This window comes from Lathamus discolor, chromosome 3, assembly GCF_037157495.1.
Source record: "Lathamus discolor isolate bLatDis1 chromosome 3, bLatDis1.hap1, whole genome shotgun sequence".
NCBI classification, from domain to species: domain Eukaryota; kingdom Metazoa; phylum Chordata; class Aves; order Psittaciformes; family Psittacidae; genus Lathamus; species Lathamus discolor.
Genome location: NC_088886.1, coordinates 20,255,313 through 20,274,837, shown reverse-complemented (window position 1 = coordinate 20,274,837; position 19,525 = coordinate 20,255,313). Strand labels below are relative to the sequence as shown.

General features: G+C 62.6%; 1 protein-coding gene across 2 annotated transcripts; it reads left to right on the top strand.

Annotated features, from left to right (window-relative positions):
- The first annotated feature begins 4,452 nt into the window (after positions 1-4,452).
- Positions 4,453-18,724, top strand: CRIP2 (cysteine rich protein 2). Of its 2 annotated transcripts, none has more exons than XM_065673901.1 (8): positions 4,453-4,583; positions 13,709-13,803; positions 15,741-15,798; positions 16,253-16,393; positions 16,522-16,590; positions 17,015-17,109; positions 17,387-17,444; positions 17,565-18,724. In XM_065673901.1, the coding sequence occupies exons 1-8, from the start codon at positions 4,541-4,543 to the stop codon at positions 17,630-17,632; spliced, it is 627 nt and encodes a 208-aa protein (XP_065529973.1). In that variant the 5' UTR covers positions 4,453-4,540; the 3' UTR covers positions 17,633-18,724. The 2 variants fall into 2 exon arrangements, with proteins under 2 accessions (XP_065529973.1, XP_065529974.1); XM_065673902.1 differs by lacking the exon at positions 4,453-4,583 and adding an exon at positions 9,627-9,781.
- The last annotated feature ends 801 nt before the right edge of the window (positions 18,725-19,525 follow it).

Sequence of the window (19,525 nt, the reverse complement as noted above, 5' to 3'; positions counted from 1 at the left end):
CCAGCTCCTGCCAGCCCCCCCATGCTCTTGCTCTGGTTCTCCATCTTCCCATCTCTTGCTAATCCTTCCTAAGCCCCTGGGCTCCCCATCCTGAGCCGTGTGCTTATCCTGTGGCCACCCTTTGGCAGTGAAGCTGGGTACTTGGCATGTGTGGGCCACATCCCCCCTGCATGCTGCTGCCTCCCCATCCCAGCCAGCCCAGAGCTCTTCCCGTTGGGGAGCAGGTTTCCCCGCTGCAGGCAGGGTGCTGCCCTCCTCGCCCCCCCCCATGCAACCCCAGCTCAGGGTGGCCAGGTTTGGGCTGGCAGCACTGCATATCCAGGAGGCCTCTGCAGTAAGAATAAAACATAAAATAAGTGTTTTGCCTGGTTTTGTGAAAGACTCCTCTGTCCCATCCCTGAGCACCGGCCAGGAGCGGCTCCCAGGCCCTGAATAGGAGCCTGACCCATTTTGCCATGAAGTTCCTGCCAACTGGTAAGGACCAAGGCAAAATGCAGGCAGAGCTGGGGCAGCTGATGGGCAACAGCCACCACTCACCAAGCCCGTGGCAGCAGCTGCCTGCTCTGCTCTGCGCTGCATCCAGGGGTGCAGGAGCTTTGGGGTGACAGAAAGCTGCAGCCTCTCACCCCGTGGGCACTGTCACAGAGGGGACTGGGATATGGGTGCTCATGATGCACCATCTGGGTGGCTGTGGGCCATGCATGGCCAACTGTCCTCTGGGCAAACCCAGCCAGCAGTGGGGTTTGCCCTAGTCTTTTTTGATAGTCATCGTCCCCCCCGTCCCGTCCCCCCCCCCCCTTCTTGCCCTGTAACAAATCCAGCTGCGCCCAGGTGCCAGAAAACGTGAGACGCAAGCAGAGAGCAGAGGAAGGCTTTGCAGCCCCAGCTCCCTCTATGAGCAGCCCTGTCTCCATGTGTGAGATTTTGTGGTATTTGCATCTGAAGGAAGAAGAAAGAGCTGAGAGGAGGCAGCGTGGGGAGGGGGAGAGAGGTGAGCCAAAGGAGAGGCAGCCTGGGGGGAGTTATTCCTTATGTATTTATTACTTTCCCTTAATCTCCCTCAAAGCTCTCTGGTTGACCTGCCCCAGGCAGAGGTCCCAAGCAGCCTCGTGCCTTTCCAAGGCTCCCAGTGGAGGCAAACCCTGTTTCATGGCCAAGGCCAGCCCAGCATGGTCAGCAGAACACCCCCCCCCCTCCCCACCACCACGTCCCTCAGCCCCCCTTGGCTCCATGGCTGTTGCTGCTGCCCAGGGAACGGCTACACGTGCTGACACCAGCTTTAGGATCTGGGCTTGCTTCAGCCTTAGTCCTGCTTGGGAAGGGGGGTGCTGCAGGGATGTGGCTCCTCACCCACTCCGTGCAGCATCCCTGCAGAAACGGGCTGGGGAGGGGAATGCTGGGCTGCCGGGGAGGCCCCATTGTGCCCCACAGTCCCTAAGCAGGTTATTAAGGGCACAGCCAGACCAGCCAGCATCAGCCACCAGTGCTGGCAATGGGATGTGTGCTGGGCCGGGCAGCCAGCTGCCCGCAGCGGCCCAGGCAGCCGCAGGACTGAGGGGCCAGGTGCCACTGCACGGAAATAGGTCACCTGCTGCCATGGGGCGAGGGCTCGGGACAGTCACCCCCCCCCATTGCCTGTGCCAGAAACCTCCCATCTGCTGGTGGGCTGCCGGGGCACGGGGGAGCCCCCAGGTTTCTGGTGTAAAATGCATCACTTGGTGAAAATGGCTCCCTGGGACAGGCGCAGCCCTGGGCACTGATGCTGCTGTCCAGGGGCACGGCACAGCGGGGCCAGGGCTGTCCTCCGTGCGCCACCGCCACTGCCTGCACCCTGCGTGCCCCCAGCAGCACGATGTCCCATGGCTGCGCTCCCGAGCCCGGCGCTGGGCGTGCTGTCCGCGGAGAAGCAGTGCCACCTCAGTCGCCAGTCCCGCTGTCCCTGTGGCCCTGGGACAGCCCTGCCCTTGGTGCAGGAGCATGCTGAGCCTAAACCGGGACCGATTAAGACACAAGCAGCTAAAGCCACTTTGCTCCTGGAAGAGCATATCCGCTTGGGATTTAGCGCATTTGCAGGCAGGGATTCACACCTTTAGGTGATTTGTCTTAATTCCCCCTAGCCTCTATGTGTGAAAAGCCCTTGGCAGGCTAGAGCCCGGCTGGGTGCTGGTTCTACGGCACTGCTGAGCCCGGGGTTTCACCCGTCGCTGCCCCATGCACACTGTTCGGGCGGGTGCAGCCTCCTTCCTCCTCCTCCTGCTCCCCCCCACCCCGGTCTGAGACACCAGCTGAGGTTTCCTGTGGATCCGGGCGATTTAGGCAGCAGACCCTTTTCGGGACGGAAAGGAGCCGCTGCAGGCAAGAGGATGATGCTGCTGGTACCGTGCTGGCTCCTGCCTCTGCCGTGCGGTGCTCCGTGGCAGCAGAGGCACCGGGTACAGCAGAGGGGCCGGCGGAGGCAGCTGGCCTCCCGGGAATCAACAGCTCCACAGATCCCCTGCTCCTGCCTCCTCCTGGCGCCTGCCGGCACCGCGGTGGCTGCGGAGCGGGCTGCGCGGCGGGGCACGCAGGGCTCAGCGGCCTCGCTGGGGCCGAGCGGAGCCGGGACACCGCTGCCACCTGCCCCTGCGCAGGGACCCCCCGGCCACAAAGCCCCGCATTGTTGTGACAGCAGCTGGGCAAGGAGTGACAGGGGCGCCTGGGTCCTTCCGAGGCAGCGGGGCGAGCGGCCCGTGCAGAAACCCGCTGTCAAGCATCCCCATCCCGTCTGACCGGGGTCACCCCGTCCCATCCCGGAGCCCCGCGTTCCCTTCCCAGAGCTGCCGGGGCCGGACGGGCTCTTGGCAGCCGCGCCAGCTGCCGGCAGAGAAAGGAGGAATTACATGACAATGGCGGCAGAGGGGAGCCGGGCCGCCGGCTGATGAGCAACGCAACGGCTTCGCTCTGGGGGAGCGGCAGGTTCCCTGCTTACCCGCACGGCCCGGGCCGGAGGGTGCCAGTGCGGGGCGCACCCGGGGAGCGCGCAGCCCCGGGCTCTGCACCCCGCTCGCCTCGCCCCGAGTGCCCCCTCCCGTGGGGCAGGACCCAGCCGGCCGAGCGCGGGGTGGCTTCCCCGGGCGCTGCACCCCGGCACGGGGCGGGCGCGGGGGCTCCGTCCCGCCGCGGCTCCGCTCCGCGGCTCCCGAGCATCCCCGTGCAGCGGAGGGAGTTTTGACATGGCGTTTCCATGGCAACGAAGCAAAATGGCGCCAGGAACCCGGGGGCTACTGGGCGCTGTGGCAAGGCAGCCGGGGCAGGGCATGGTGGGGAAGGGCTGAGGGTGCCGGAGCAGCCAGCGCGGCGCCTCACCCTGCAGAGGGCATGGGAGATGCCCGAGGCCCTGTCCTGGGGCTGGCCCCAGGACCAGCACCCTCAGCTTGCGCCCCAGGCCATGGCGTGCCTGTGATGGGCAGCCATGTGATGCCATGCCATGTCGTGCCATGCATGCCGTGCTGCCCTAGGACGTGCCTTGCTCCCTCCCCTCTCCCGCCTGCCACCACCACTATCTCTGCTCTCCAGGGCCTCTTGCCCTCGTCCCCCCGCCAAGGTCTCCCGTATCAGGCCCGCTGTCCCGGCTACTTAATCTCGGTTTCTCGGTTACCCCAGCTGGAAAAAATGTGTCTAAGAATACCCAGTGCAGGCACGGCGCATCCCAGAGCGGGGGGCTGCTGCCAGCCCCCTCCACACTGTGCTCAGCCCTGCACCCTTCATCCCCGTTGGAGCACCATCCCACCAAACCAGCCACTGCACAGCCGTGGCACTGGGGATGGGCTGCCGAGAGGGGCTGCTGTCAGGGTGCAGCCAGAGGTTTTTCAGCCACTGCATTCGGTGCTGGGCTTCCTCAAACACTGCTCTGCTGCCCCAGAGGACCACAGCCAACAGCTGTACACCCTCTGCAGCCTCAAAGGGCCTCACTTTGACCAGACTGTGAGTGTGCAGAGATGGAAAGCATCCCCCCAGGTGCTCTCATGTCCCTGAAAGTGGTCAAGCTCTCTCCTGTCTCCTTTCTGCAGGGGCTCTGGGGTCAGAGATTGTTGGTTTCCTGAGTGGGTGCCAGCCCGCAGGTGGGTGCAGGACTCACCCAGGGACAGGAAAATCGGCACCACTGCTCGGGCGTGCCCTGGAGGGGACCGGGCACGGTGGCAAAACCCAGCAAGCCACGGTGCTCCACTGCGATGTTTTCCCCAGCACCGCGGACACCTGCATCCTTCGGCCTTTCGGAGATGGGATCAGCGGAGGGGAGGGAGGGAAGGGCTCCTCCGGCAGGGACCGTGCACCTGCCGCGCTCGGACAGCGCCGAGCCGAGCCGCGCCGTGCCGTACCGAGCCGTACCGAGCCGTACCGAGCCGGGCCGGGCCGGGCCGGGCAGACGCTCCGCTGGCAGCCCCGCCCCGGCCCCCCCCCGGGCGGCGGCGGGGCCAGTGGGCGGGGGCCGGGCGGAGCGGGGCGCACGGCTCTGCTCGGCTCGGCTCGGCACAGCGCGGCTCGGCTCCTCTCTCCCGCCATGGCATCCAAGTGCCCCAAGTGCGACAAGACCGTGTACTTCGGTGAGCGCATCCCCGGGGCCCGGCCCCGCATCCCCCTCCCCGAGCCGGGACGCATCCCCGGGCCCCCCGCGCTGTCCCCGGTCCCCCATCCCGGAGCCGGCGCTCAGCCCTGTCCGCCCTGCCCCAAACTCCGGTGCGCCCCCGGGTCCTCTGCTCCTTCCCGGCTCCGGGGGGTGGCCCCGGATCCGCCGCTCCTGCGCGCCCCGGTCCCAGCGGCTTCCCCGGGTCGCCCAGCGCCCAGAGACCTGCCCGGCACCAGCTGCTTGTCCCCCCCGGGCAGAGGCCGCGGCCCCTCTGCTGAGCCCCCTGCCCCTTCCCCGGGCCGCCATGCCCGGGCTGTGCTGGGGGATGCTGCCGGCTCGCCCCGGGGCTGAGGACACGGCGGGGGGGGGCGGTGTCAGGGGGGTCCGGGGCACCTTGCCCTGGTTCCTGCCTGAGGAGGTGAAGCAGGGGTGAGGAGCCCCGGCTGGGGTGTGTGCCCGCAGCCTGCTTTGGTCCTGGGGGGGGCTCATGTCTCCTCTGGCTTGGGTCAGAGGAGCACCCAGCCCATCTGACATGGATGGGGCACTGGGCAAGGCGTCCCAGGAGCCGGGGGTCATGGTGGGGAGGAGCTGACCGTGGCAGGTGCAAACAAAACCTTCTCCCGGCCAATGAATTCCCATTCCCTGCGAACCCCGCTCCAGGTGTGCTGCTCAACCCTTCCCATCGCGCCTCTCCCTAGCCCAGTGGGCGAGCTAATGAATGGTTTGGGGTTTCTACGGGACCTTTACAAAGGCAGCGTCTGGGCTTAGAGGTCCATCCCGGCATGCCCGGGCGGGGTTTGAGCAGCAGCGAGTCCCTAAGGGCCCTGCCGGGGGTTGTGGCTGGTGAGGATCTCGGAACCAGGGATGGGGTGCCTCCCGTCGGGCATCCCGGGGTGAGCGCCGCCGCCCAGCTTGCAGAAAATGCCGGGGGCAGAGGTGGGAGCAGGTCCCTGCCTTGATCCCTGCCTCGGTGCCGCACTGCTGCTCCCTAGGGAGCCTGCCCCAGCCCACTTCCCTCCGGCGCCGTGGTGCCCAGCGGGAGCCCTCGAGGGAGTGACCTGACCCCCCGGCCCCGGCGTGGGCATCCTTCGGGGTTGGCACCCCTGGGGCTGCACTGTGGGCTCTGGGCACGGATCCATCGCTCCAGCCCAAGCTGCCTCCTGGGACCTGCTGGCCACAGGGTCCGGCTGCCCTAGCCTGGCACTGCCAGCCTGCACCCCTCCCTGCATGTCTCCCTTTGGTGCTTGGGGGTCCAGCCCCTGCTGCCTCAGCACGTTTGTTTGGTGGAGAAATACCAAAGGGTCCTGATGGTGCCTGAGCATTTGAGGCATTGGTGCTTTCATTCCTTTCCAGCCATCTCCAAGTAAACACAGAGAAATAGGAATTTGCTGTCTTCCTCCGTTAAATAAACCTTTTTGCGTGGGGGTGGGAAGGGCTCGGCCCCTTGGATGTCTTTCCTTGTGTGAATCTTTTCCTTTTTAAGCAGAAAACAGCGTGTCCGCCCAGCCAGCTGGGCACTGGCCCTGGGTCAGTCACTCAGGCCGGGCTGTGCCAGGAGGTGAGGCACCAGCAGTGCCTGTGCTTTCTCTCTCCCCATGTGCTGCAGGACTCGGTCCCTCAGTGATGTGGTGGTGGGGAGAGCAGAGCTGTACCCCACATCCCCAGCTGTGTGCTGGCTCTCTCTTCCTGGGTGGGTTTCTGATGTAGTGGTCCATGTTCAGGTCTGTGCTGCTCCTTGGTGTCCCTGTTCCCCCACCCCTGCACCCTAGGGCACTTTGCCCTGTGAGTAGAGGAGAGGCAGGCTCCCCGCAGTGGGGTAGCAGCAGCCCCATCACACATCTCCCCACAGGGCTGCGTGGTCCCCACGGCCCCTGCGAGAGACCAGGGGATGAATAGGAATGGGTCCAAGCCAGAAACTTCTCTGTGCTTGGAGCTGAGATAGGCTGGAGCGTGTCCTTGCTGACGTCTTGAGCTTTCCTGCCCAGGCTCTGTCAGATAAACATGGGTCCGTTTATTTAATGCATAGAAACTGTGCAGCCTCTGAGCTGTCTTTCCGGGACACGGCTCCTGGGTTTCCTCCTGACAGGCCGCATGGTTCGGTGGGAAGGGCAATGGGAGCACTGCGCCCGGGGTTTGGTAGCGCTTGTGAATTCCTTGGCTGGCCCGAAGCTTAGCAGGGAGGTGATTCATAAAGCCCCGCTTGTTCGGGAGCGCTCCTCGCCTGCGCTGAATGGACGCTGGCAACTCCGAGCTCCTCAAATGCCTGGGATTGCAGCCGTGGGTCATGTGTGAGAAATGTCACCACGTCCCGTTCCCGGCCCCGCGCAGCGTCTGACCAACACCAACCGTCCTGGGTACCGATGGAAAACTCATTTCCAGGCTGCCTGTTGCTTCATGCTCCCTGGAAAAATCCAGCGGGCTCCTCCCTGCGCGGTGGGGAGGATGTGGGCGTTTCCTGAGCTACAGAATGAGCTTTTTTGCTTTAAAAAGCGCAGGGAAATATAAAAATAGTTTGCTGGCTTTTCCTCTATTTTCTGAAGGCAGGCCGAGGGCTGTGACATTGTTTCCAGGAGCGGCTGGGGCGACCTTCCCTGCTCCGGGGACGCTGAAGGGGTGCAGTGAATGTTTAACCGGCGGAGCAGCGCTGCCAGGGGCTGCGGGGCCGGTTCCCATCCCGCGCTGGCAGGTGGCGGCGCGTTGGATTTGGGTTCTCTCTTGTGGCAGGAAGCGCCGGAGGGACCGGAGTCTCCTGGGACCAAGCAGCCGCACGTTTCCCCAGCTCCCTGCTCACCATGAGCCTTAAATGAGCTTTGCAGGGGCACCGGGAGCCCTGGCCAAGCCTTTCCGCCACCCGTCCTCTCTTCCCAGGGAGCTGCGGGGGACCGTGGCCGTGGGGGGTTTCCTGTTTTCGCATCCCATCTCGAGGATGCGGCGAGCACACGTGCAGCGGGGCCTGCCAGCGAGCGGCTTGCAGGGAGCTCTGCGCATGCTGGGGTGTCTGAGGGGTGGCAGGAGGTGCTGCTGCACTGTTTGTTTTGGGAAGAGCTATCCCAGTAACACGTGGGAATCACCCAGGAGCGCCAGGGCTTGTCTGCAGCTGGAGCAGCAAAGCTCGTTGGGGACAATTTGCCGGTGGAGTGCTGAAGGGGCAGCAAGGGCATGGACACATCCAGCTGGGAAGCAAGGAGGGTCCAAGCTTAGCGTGCCCCTGACCCCACTGTCACACTGATGTCCCGAGCGTGCTGGAGGAGAGGGATGCAGCAGCACACAGGGTGCTGTGGGGTGTGGGTGCTCTCCCTGCAGAGCTCTGCCCCGACAGGTCAGTCCTGCAGAAATTCAAGCTGCAGAAGCCACTCTGCAATTAATAAGTAACTGCTGTCCTTGGCTCCGGGCACTGCCTGTTGGGAGACGGTGGCCGGGCAGAGAGGCAGGAGGGGCTTTATTCCTATTACAGCCATCCCTAACAAAGGAAGCAGCCATAGTGTTCAGCGCGTCAGTGTCGGCGCGGCCCCTGGCTTGCCAGCACAAAGGCTGGCCGGGCTCCCTGGGTAACCGCCTGCTCTCGTACCTCGGGGCGGCTGCTCTTGGAGTGTGCGTGGACCTAGCAGAACGGTAACTAAGGATGCACCGGCTCCGTGCTTCCCACACCGGGCGCTGCCGGGGAGGGGATGCCTCTGTAGGATGGGCTGATTAGCATTAGCTTCTCCCTCAGGAAAACAGAGCTATAGAAAATTACCTGTGCGAGGGCGGGATGGATGGGGTGAGGTCTCAGCCCCCTTGCTCTCAAGCACCCTCAGCTTTGCTGGAGCTGCTGATGCTCCTGCACAGTGTGGTGCAGGCATCTTGTGTGCACGTTCATGGGCAGATGCCTGCCTTGCAGGGAGCTGGATCTTGGCTCTTGTGGGACACAGGGATCCATATAGATGTGTTTGCAAGGGTTGTAGTAGGGTTTTGTGCTGGACAGCTGGATACCCTGCTCTCCCCATGCCTGCGGTGAGCAGTGCTGCTCCTGGGTCAGAATGGGGCAGAGGCTTGGGGCTGGCAGGCAGCTCTCTGCAAGCCTGGCTGGTCCTCAGTGACCCTGGTGTCTGGTTTATGGAGCTCTGCACCCACATTTCAGGGCTTGGGCAGAGCTCATTGTGTCCCTGTCCTCCCTCACTGTCCCCGGCAGGAGCACAGAGATGGGGAGAGGTGAGGTGATGGGATTGGAAAGACAAGGAAAGGCGGAGCAGGAATGCACAAGTGACAGGTAATGGAAAATCTGTCACTGAAATGTTGCAACCAAATAGGAGCCTGGAGCGTGTGCTGTGGTGCCACTTGTGGCTGTGGTGAGGTGGCGGTGCCCATTGCTTTAGTCAGTGTGCTGGGTGGCCCTAGAGCAGCCAGGGAGGTGATGGTGGGGACAGGTCCTGGCATGCAGAGGGGAGAGCTCCCCCAGAAGCCTGTCATGCACTTGCTGTGGGGAGTGCCGTGCTGTGGTCCCCAGCGAGGTCCCGAGCATCCTCTCCTGCTCTCCTGTCTCTGTTCACACTGTGTTGTCCAAAGCCCTGGGCCTACCGTGCTTGGGTCTGGTTGTGCCCTGCAGCTGTGGGGAGCCATCAGGGTGGGGAGATGAGGAGCCGTGGAGCTGGAGGGGCACTTAGGCATAGCTGCTGCAGCAGAGCCCTGCTCTTGCTGACATGGGCCAGGAAACTGTCTGATCCTCCCGACAACGCTGCTGGCTAGAGATGGTATCTCAGCATGCGGGAGGAGCACGGTGCTCTGGACCAGCGATTACACAGGGAGGAGTTTTACTTGTGTGCAGCCCATGCCCTGGCTCTCTGCTGGCTGCTTTGCTCCTCACCATGCAGCAGGGCGAGAGGAGGGCTGCAAGCTGCCTCGGTTCCTGCTGCTGGCCAGGGGTCCTGCCTGCAACGCTTCACAGCAAGAAAGCAGTCGATTTCTGGGGCTCAGCCCTGGCTGAACCCAGTGCCTGGCAAGAAACACCACTGATCCTCTCCCAGCACAGTCACTGTCAAGCTGCCTGGCCTCAGAGCCGATGAGGTGCATCCCATGTGGATGCTACTTGCTGAAGTACAGCAATCCTGTGGAAAATGGAGAGGCATTTGCTGGAGGAGACCCTATGAACGAGAGCAGGAGGTTGGAGGCCCATGGCTAAGAAAGTGCCTGCAGTAGGTGAGGTTCTGTCGGCAGAGAGTCAGGGAGCGATGGGTGGATGGGAGCTGTGCCACGCTTTAGGGCTGCAGCAGGAAATCAAACAACTCTTGCTCGTGCCTGAGAGGTTCAGCTATGTGGGGCTTGGGTCCTGGGCAAGACCTCGCCTCTCGCTCGGCTGGAAACAAGGCCCTGGGAAACAGGACCCCCTGCCTGGGATATTCCTTGTCGCTGCTTTTCCTGCCCCGGCTGTGCTCCCTGGTGAGGCTGTACTGAGCTGGCTTTGTTGCACACTTGGAGGGAGCCCAGCAAGCGAGCGGCTCGGGGCCGGAGGGCTTGCCTCGCCTTGCTGTGGGGGAGCTAAATATATACATCTTGGCCAAAAATCTCAGTGCGGTGTAACCGTCAGCACCGGCTGTGTGATGAGGAGAGGAGCTGCCTGGCTGTCCCTGGGGAGGGCAGGAGGGATGGTGTGGGGGATGTGGGAAGGCAGCGCAGACCCTTCGCAGGGGACCAGCAGGGCACCATGGATGATGGTACCCCTGGACATGGCATGGCAGGAAATTCTCAACCCATCCGTCTGTTTTTTCCATCTCCCAGCCACACTGCCGGCTGCCCGAGCTCTCGGCTTTGTTTCCAGCCGTTTACCAGGCTCCTTTCCCTGCGCTCATCTCTTACTCATTCCTTTGTGCCTGTGATTGCTCTGAAGTGCATCTGCGGCCAGTCTGACAGCATCTCTGTCCTCTAGGGGTGCCTGTCGCTGGGTCCCTGCGGGGATTTGGCATCTTTATCTTCAGATTTGGTTTCTTTAGCCCTTCCCCGCATCCTCCCAGGGCTGCGGCGGAATGTATGGGGCACAGCCCAGCCCTTTGCAGGGACGCGGCTGCAGCTACGCTCGCTTTTGCTGAATAAGCCTGTGGCTGGGAGCAGCGCTGACGTCAGGCTGTGGAAATACCTGTGCAAGGGCCTGGAGCTGGCCTAGCGAAGCCTGGAAAGATGCACCCGCCTCTGGCCCGCGCCAGCTGCCTCGCCCAGGCACGGTGGGTAATTGGCGTGAGCCACGTTGCCTCTGGGGTGGTGCTGCCGCAGAGCTGGGGAGCAGGCAGCCTCGGCAGCCCCCCTGGGCACTTTCCTGCTCTGCCCTCTCATCCTACCCGGCGCTGGTGGTGTCCCTTGGCGGCGTGGGTTGCACCCCCTGCACGGTGCAAATCCACCCCATGGCTGCATCCCGCAGCTGCCTGTGTACCCGGCTGTGCCTCCACCTCTCCTCCACGGGGTCATTTCCCCTGCGGGGGAGGTTTATCATTGTGGTGCCCACCCACAGTGACACAGGTAACCCAGGGCAGGCAAACCCTGAGTTGTGCAAGTCTGGCAGAGGCCAAATTCCTGCAGCTGAGTGCTCTGCCCTGCGCGGGGGTTGCTGCACCGCTGGTTTAAATTTGGCGGCCGTGAGGGGAGCACCTTGCTGCTGGGAGGCAGCAAGCGGGGCAGGATGTGCCTGCGCTCGGTGTGATGCTGAGTCTGTCTCTTCTTGGCGTGGCTTAGCACAGTGAGGCATGGGGTTCAGTGGCAGAGGCTGGGTGCAGTGTGACATCTGGCCAAGCAAAGCTTGCTCTGGAGCCTCCTGCCATCCTGTGCTCCCTGTGCAGAGCTGGATGGAGCCCAGGTGCTGCTTCACCCCAGGCTGCAGTGCTGATGGTGGGGTGATCCCCTGGGGTATGCGGGTGTGGAGCAGGGCTCCCCCCAGCAGCCACCCGGGGGTCTCTGCTGCAGTGGGAGGATGTCCAGAGATGTCCGCTCTGGAGCTGATGCAGCCCTGGAGCAGATGTGGCCGGGTGACAGGAAATCCGGGCGCTGGTGCTTTCTCTTCGCAGTGATTTATGGGGCAGCGCGGCCACGGGCAGGACGTCACTGCCCTGGAAATGGGCTGAGGCGGCTCCGAGCTGCTTCCTCTGCTTAGCGCGAACAATGCTGCCTGGAAAGCCATCCCAGCTGTGCCGGCCCCCGCCGGGTCCCCAGGGAGCCCTTGTTTGCAACCAGAGGATGCCTGAGCAGTCTCTGCATGGCATTTCCACCCGCAGGCAAGGGGCAGCCCAAACCACAGGGGCTGCCCCTGTGCCCCGGGAGCAGGGTGATGCACAGGCCATCTCCTCCCTTCTGCTCTGTCCCCTGCCGGGGGCTGCAGATGCCAGCGAAGTCCTTGCTCTGTGTGGCCTTGGCTGGGGTGTGTGTGTGTACGTTGTCAGGGAGCAGCAGGGATTTACAGCTGCCTGAGTTATTAGGTGGGGGGGGGGGGGGGGGGGGAACAACAGGATGGGGACTTCATCTCGCGGGGGCAGGAGGAGATGGTGTGGGCTGTGGCCGGCTGTAATTGCAATGGCCTCTGGAAAACATCCGCCAGGAGTTTCCTCCTTGTTTTGTACCCGGGGCCATGGCGTTGCTGGGTCAAGCTGCTGGGGGTGATGGAGCCAAGGCACAGCCTAGCTGTGCATCCGCTGTGTCGAAGCCGAGAGCTCTCTGTCCACAAGCCCCTGCCTTGGCTTTCAGCCCATCATGCTCCGTTTCTCTCCCTGATTGGGTGTTCTCTCCACGCGCTTGCTTGGGGATGCTCATGGGGCTCCCCCCTGCACCCCGGTGCAATGGCTTCAGCTCTGTCCCCTTACTCTGCCCTCATCTGCCACCGGCCACCATGCTTTGCGCCGGGGTTGATTTTGTGGGCGGTGAGGGCAGTTGTTTCAGCTTATCTTGGCCCTGTGGCATGCCCCGGACGCAGCTGTTTGCCTGGAGAGGAGGGTGGCTCTGGAAGCCAGGACCTGCCCTCGGGGAGCTCTTGACCCCCATCTTGACCTGCTGCAAACAGGTGACATTTGCTGCAGTCCTCTGTGGGCAGGAGGGCTGGGAACCCCACCATGGCGGAGGAGGTCTTGTGGAGTAGGGCCGGCTCCGGTTGCGCTTTTATTTGCTTGTTAAATATTTTATTTGGCCCTTCTGATTTAGTTTTACGGTGGCTTTAACAGGATCACGCTGTTTTCCAGCTGTCTTTGCACATGTATGTGGGAGAGGAAGGGGGAATGGGAAGCAGTGGGGGGCACGGGGCAGCGGCCACCCCCCAGGAGCTGAGGAGAAAGGGGACAGCAGGAGGCCAGGGATGCAAGATGACGACTGGCAGCCTGTGCTACCTCCCAGGTGCTGCTGGCGACATACAGCTTGGGGCCGGCCCGAGGAGGTGCATTTGTGTAACCGGTCTCAAAGCAGTTTCCTTCCATGAATTTTCCCACTGATGCTTTGAAATTGTTTTCGGTGCCGGCAGCGAGTTGCTCTGCAGGTTCATGGCACTCCAGGGCAATGCAGGGATGGTGCCTGCGCGCCCATCTGCACATCTTGCCTGCTCCTGGGCTGGGCTGGGGAGCACCCGCACACCCAGATACAGGTGTGTTCTGGGGCCAAACATCCATCCTTGGTGGCACTGGAGGCTGTCTGCGGTCCCATCCGCCTGGCTGGATGCGGGCCTGGGAGCAGCACTGGGGGCAGCTCTGGCTGAGGGCTGGAACTGGGGGGAGGCTCCCTGGGGAGCCCAAGAGGCTGGGTGTGTGTGGGGAGGCATGACTAAATGGGTGGGGTGGGCATGGTAACACTAAATATTTGAATGGGAGCAGGTCAGCCCGGGTAACGTGAGTAAAAATAGATGTAGGGAGTAGAAAGGAAAAATTGCTACCGTGGCTGGATTGGTGCGTGGGAAAGAGCATCTGTGCAATGGCAGAACTGTCGCTGGGGGGAAGCAGGGGCTGGGGGGGTCCCATGCCCATGGCCTGAACAGTGCAGCCCCTGCAGCGTGGCTGATGCAGCTCCCCTCGAGCACAGCCTCCCCGTGGTACCCGGAGCTTGGCTTCCCCAGGGGCTTCAGCAGCAGCTGGGCAGTTGCTCACTGCTCTCTCGTGTTCTCTGCAGCCGAGAAGGTGTCCTCCCTGGGCAAGGACTGGCACAAGTTCTGCCTGAAGTGTGAGCGCTGCAACAAGACCCTGACCCCAGGCGGGCACGCTGAGGTAAGAGCCGCTGGGGTGGGGGAGCTGTGCTGCCATGCAGGGTGGGCTCTACAGCACCCCAGGGATGGCAAGTCCCAGGAATCTGCCAGGAGCAGGTACCCAGTGCCATGCGGATGGGTTGTCCCTGCAGGGCACAAGTCCAGGAGCACACACACTGTGGCTTCAAGTGCTGCTGCTGCTGCGACGCGTGGTGCTCAAGAGTTCTTGTGCACAGTCCTGGGCAAGCCACAGAGTGGTGCTGGCTCCACGTGTTGTGGCCCAGCTGTGCCACCCTGGTGCGGGCTCACAGGCAGCCTGTGGCAGGGCGTGCATGCCCTGGCAAGCACTTGACGCTGCTCTGTGTACCAGGCAAGCTTGTCTGTGCATCGTGCTGACTTCAGTCATGCAGGAAGTAAGAGCTCCTACCGGAGTGTGGTTAAAAACACCAAAAATCGGGGATGCGGGGGCTGCTGTGATGGTGCAAGCTCAGCACTGGTGCCCCGGGGCTTGTGCTGGGGTGCGATACCACTGCGGCTGCTCGCGCTCAGGGTCGTGAGGGTGCCATGCCGGCGGTGGCAGGTGCTCGGGCCTGGGAGCAACTGTGTTTTTGTTGTGCGATGCCCCAGCGTGACACGCGGTGCCCTGGGTTTAGCGCAGTGCCTGTCATGCCAGCGTGTCACCAGCTCTTTAGCAGGGTTTTAGCACGCAGCACAGCTGGGAGCAGGCGGCAGGGGCAGCAGCAGCGCTGGGGGAGCGGGCCCGTCCTGCGGGAAGGACGATGGGGCTGCACGGGTGGCTCTGTGCTTCAGGCCCGGTTAACCCCGGGGGTTTTGCTGTTTCTCCATATAAGGCCAGAGTCTGCTCCCGTGGGGAAGCAGCCAAGCCCCCACCAACTGTGCCGGAAGCAGGATTTGGCCCTTCCCTGCTTTTTCTCCCTCCTTTCAAGCCAGTGTGTCCAGCCGGGTTGGAAAGGTGTCGCGGGGAGACCAGCTAAATGTTTACCTGCCCCCGGCATGGTAACGCAGCAAGCACACTGATGTTTATGCCTGACGATGTTTTACAGCTGCCTGCTGCCAGCCCGCTGCCTGCCCGCTCCCCAGCCTTGCCCTGGCTGCTCTTAGCCCTTGCCTTTGGCATGGCAGTGCTTGGGGAGGCGAGGAAAGGCACATGGCTTCTGCTCAGCTACTGCCCTGGTGCTTTGTGCAAGGCATCCCTGCCTGCAGCAGAGGGGATGGAGGGCAGGAGCACAGGGCAGGAAGCAGGGCTGAGGTGCTGAATGGAGCCAAGCAGGCAATGGGGTAAGTTCTTTCCTGGGTCCCAGTGGCTTTTCCACACGGGGTGGTGTGTGCGGTAGCCCTGCTGGCCCCCTGCCCTAGCTACAAAGGCTCTTTCTTTTCTCTTGGACTCGGTTCCTCTTGGCCCATGAGGAATGCCTACAGGGAGCTCTGGGGCTTATCGCCTGCTTCATGCCTTCCTGTGATAAATCGGCCCCAGCTGATAGTGGGGCTGATAGTGGCTGGGCTGGGACCAGTGCCCGGATGGAGCCTCTGATCTCAGACCAAGGCGAGGGGGAGGCAGACTTTGGTGGTAGCCATGGTGCTCTGTGTGCCTAATAACGGCCTGGGTGCGCACAGGATGCTTAACTGGCAAAGTGATATCTTACTGAGTGGCACACGGCCAGGCTGGGGCTTGGAGATGCCTCTCAGCTGAAGTGGCGCAGGATGCTGGTGCTCCAGCCCCGCTGTATGGCGTGTGCAGAACAGCCAGAGTGCTTGATGCAGGCAGAATCCTTGAGTGCTCAGGCTGGGTTAGCCTGTCACTGGCAGACCCACAGGCTGGGTACATTCTGGGGTGTAGGCATGGCCATGGTGGTCTCTGAACACCAGTGGGGATGGAAGTGATCCCAAGAGAACCATGCTCACCACTCAGCACTCTAACACTACCCTCTCTCTCCCCAGCATGATGGGAAGCCCTTCTGCCACAAGCCCTGCTACGCCACACTGTTTGGCCCCAAAGGTAGGTCCGTGCTCTCCCCATGTGGCTGTGCCCAGGGCTGCAGGAGGGGCCAGCTCGCCTCATCCCTGCTGGTGGGGAGCTGAGGCCCTGAAAATACCCCTGGAGCCAGGCTAGCATGGGCTGAGCATCAAGCCAGCGCTTGCAGTCCCAGCCCTGCCATCCCCTTGTACAGAGGGAGAGCAGCTTGAGGGAGGGATCCGTCCTGACAGCTGCCCCTTTTTTTTATATTTATAAGCCAAAATCCAATTCCAACAGAAGGTGGAGTTGCTCTCCCATCCCGGATGTGGCTGGAGAAAGCCAGGCCAGGCCAAAGGAGGCTGGGGCTGGCATGCAGTGGTGTTTGCAGTGACCCTGTGGCTCAGTGGTGCTTGGGGAGGGGGGGCAGAGTGTTGGGGGGAGGATGGAGACTCCAAGTGCTCCCAGACCACAGCAGCCTCTCTCTGCCCCTCTGCAGGGGTGAACATCGGTGGTGCTGGGTCCTACATCTACGAGAAGCCGCAGATCGAGGGGCAGACTGCGCCGGGACCCATCGAGCACCCAGTGAAGGTGGAGGAGAGGAAGGTGAATGCTGCACCTCCCAAGGGACCCAGCAAAGGTGAGGGGCAGGCAGGGCGGGCAGTGTTGGTGTTCAGTGTTTGCTGATGCTGGGGGGCTCCGCTGCACCCGTGTGTCCTGGCTGAGATGTCCCTCCACTTCCCATGCCCATGCTCTGTCTCCTTTCAGCTTCCAGTGTCACCACCTTCACTGGGGAGCCCAACATGTGCCCGCGCTGCGGCAAGCGAGTCTACTTTGGTAAGGTGGCGAGCGGGCAGTGGGTACATGCCCCAGGATGGCATGGTCCCATGGTGCGGGGCTCCATGCAGGACTCCTGGGGCACGTAGAGGGGCTGGGAGGGAGTTTTGGCTCAGAGACGGGGTTGGGGGCACAGAGGGATGTGCCCGAGGAGCCTGCAGGAATGGGTCCTCTTGGATTAGCTCCTGGGTGTAGGGCCTCATCTGCACCATGTGTCCTGCTGTCACCTCCCAGGTGGGTGGTGTGGTCTTAGTAGCCACCCTCTGTTACCTGCAGGGCAGCAGAGGGGTGTGAGAAACATGGGAGGCTGGAGTGCACAGGGCTGTCTCAGGGTTTTACATGCAGAGGTGCTGGCCCTGCGGGGTGTTTCCCCTCAGCATGTGTGCGCATGGAGCGCGACCCTCCCTCCTTGTCCCCACTGTAGCTGAGAAGGTGACTTCACTGGGGAAGGACTGGCACCGTCCCTGCCTACGCTGTGAGCGCTGCAGCAAGACGCTGACCCCGGGGGGCCATGCCGAGGTAAGGATGTCCTGGCCCTGAGAGCCTGGGCAGCGTGCGTGGGGGATGCCGTGGGTCATGGCTGAGCTGGGCTGCGCTGGTGGGACAGCCCCTGCCTTTGCAAGAGGGCAGGGCAGGGCTGGCAGAAGCAGCCCCTGTAGCCTGGGGGCGGGGGGGTGGGGTGAGTTAAGGGGGTGTTAGTGGTGCTGGGGGACAAGCCAGGACAACATGTCCTGGGGACTGGCCTTTCCCTGGCCCTCCACCCCAGATGACATGCTCCTCTCTCTGCCCTGCACAGCATGATGGACAGCCATACTGCCATAAGCCTTGCTACGGGATCCTCTTTGGGCCAAAGGGTGAGTGCCTGGGGACATGTGGGACAGGGAGCTCGCTGCTCATGCCCAGAGGGGACGTCTCCCTGGAGCGTGCCACCCTTTTGTTCAGGTCCTCACCCTCCTGCATCTCCCCCTGCGCAGGTGTGAACACCGGAGGTGTGGGAAGCTACATCTATGACAAAGACCCCGAGGCGAAGAACCAGCCCTAGACGGTGTCCCCCTGCCCACCCGCCTGCTCTGTGCCCCTGTACTAACCTCCTGCTCGCAGCCGGAGCAGACCCTCGCCAGGCTGGCCACAGAGCTGAGCTCTCTCTGCTGTCTCTACTCAGGGCAGGACAGCCCTGCCCCCCGGGTTATCTATCATAGTCTCTAATATAAGCTTCAGTGTTTAAAGGTAGAAGGTATCTCTGATGGTTCCCAATGCGCTCTGCCCTCCTCAGCCTTCCCACCTCCTGAGTGCAGGAGGCAACGGGTGTGTGTGGGAATGTCACCATGTGCTGGGGGGGCGGGTAGCACCTGAAGGGCTGTGAGTGAGTGAAGGTGGGGGCTGAAGTCCCACCATGGGAGGGTGGTAGAGCAGGGAAGGTGTCACGCAGCACTTGGGAAAGCTGGCGGCCAGGGCACCCAGTCCCGTTCCTTGCCAGCCGCTGGGGAAACGTGTCACTGAGGGCTCTGGTCCATCTGCCAGTGTTCCCCTTCTCCTGACACCTCCCAGGCTCCATGCCCTGCTTCTCACTCTTCCCAGTGCCTGTTGCCAACCCCAGCTGCCATTGGGGTTGCAGGGTCTGGCACCTCCCTGCATCCCCATCCTTGCACCCCCAGGGCATCCCTGTACATCCACCCAGGCAGGTGCCCAACCTGCCCTGCCAGTCAGTTTGGGCTTGTGGCCCCAGCCTGGTCCCATGCTGGGGTAGAGCCTGTGCTGGGGGAGCACTTGGTGGCTGCAGCCCTGGGGCAGTGGGCTGCTCCCCACCTTCGGAGGGCAAAGCACATTGGGCTGGCGGCTCGGCAACGAGATTCCCGCCTGCTCCACAGAGCTGGAGTTTTCCCATTGTTGTTGTTTATTTATAAGCAGTTGTAACTGTGCCCCTCGCTTTGGAGAATGACACGTGCCCTTTGTCTCACCCGTCCCCCCTGTGCACAGGCAGCCCCACTGCTGCCCAGGAGGCTGGGGAGGGGGCTGGTGCAGGGAACCCACCAGGGCATGAGCCCTGGGGTGCCAGCACCCCGCTCTCTCCAGCCTCCCTGTGCTGCCATGGGGCTGACTTTTGTTATTTGCTGACAATAAAGGTTTTGAGAGATGTGTTGTGCGGCTCAGCTCTGGGTGGAGGTGGGGAAGCTGTGTGTGCCACGCAGCAGCCTTAGCCCCAGCTGAGCGCAAGCTGCCCAGGACACACTGCTGTTGGTGCAGCACAACCCATGGCTGCTCTCTGGGCTGTGGGCAGGATGGGCTTGTAGTAGGCTGTGCTGGCCTGGGATGGGATCCTCCTTGGCTTTGCAGGGTGGAAAACTAACGGAGAGATGTGATGTAGCAGGTGACACTGTTTCCCCAGACCAGGTTTGTTGAGCAGGCACAGTGCCTGAGCAGGGCTGCAGTGGGAAAGCCCAGCCAGGAGGCAGAGGGGTAGGAATGCAGCGTGGAGACATGAAGCACTCCCCCTAACCCCTTGGAGCTGCCACGTCCCAGCCAGATACCAACCTGGCTGCCAGGCCTGGTTTTAGACATCGAGCTATTCCCCCTAGGAGCTTGGAGTCTGGAAAACAAGGCACAGAGGCTGGGGCTGCCAAGGCAAACACTGGCTCTGGGAACCGTTGCTCCAGCTTGTCCCTTCTGGCAGGTTCTTGCAAGAGCCCAGCTGGGCTGGCTGTGTCCCCAGGGATGCAGGCACTCCACCGGTCCCATTTTCTGGGGAAAACAGGGACATGGTGCCCACCCATAGTGTCTTCATTCTTGTAGCAGCCTCAGCCCTGGAGCTGCTCCATCACTGTGCAGGAGAGCAGTGGTGGGTACCAGCCACAGCACCTGGCCTCACTCCTCACCTGGGCATGGCTAGGAAATGCAATGGGCGCTGCAGAATGGGACCACTGGCTCTGCCCATGCA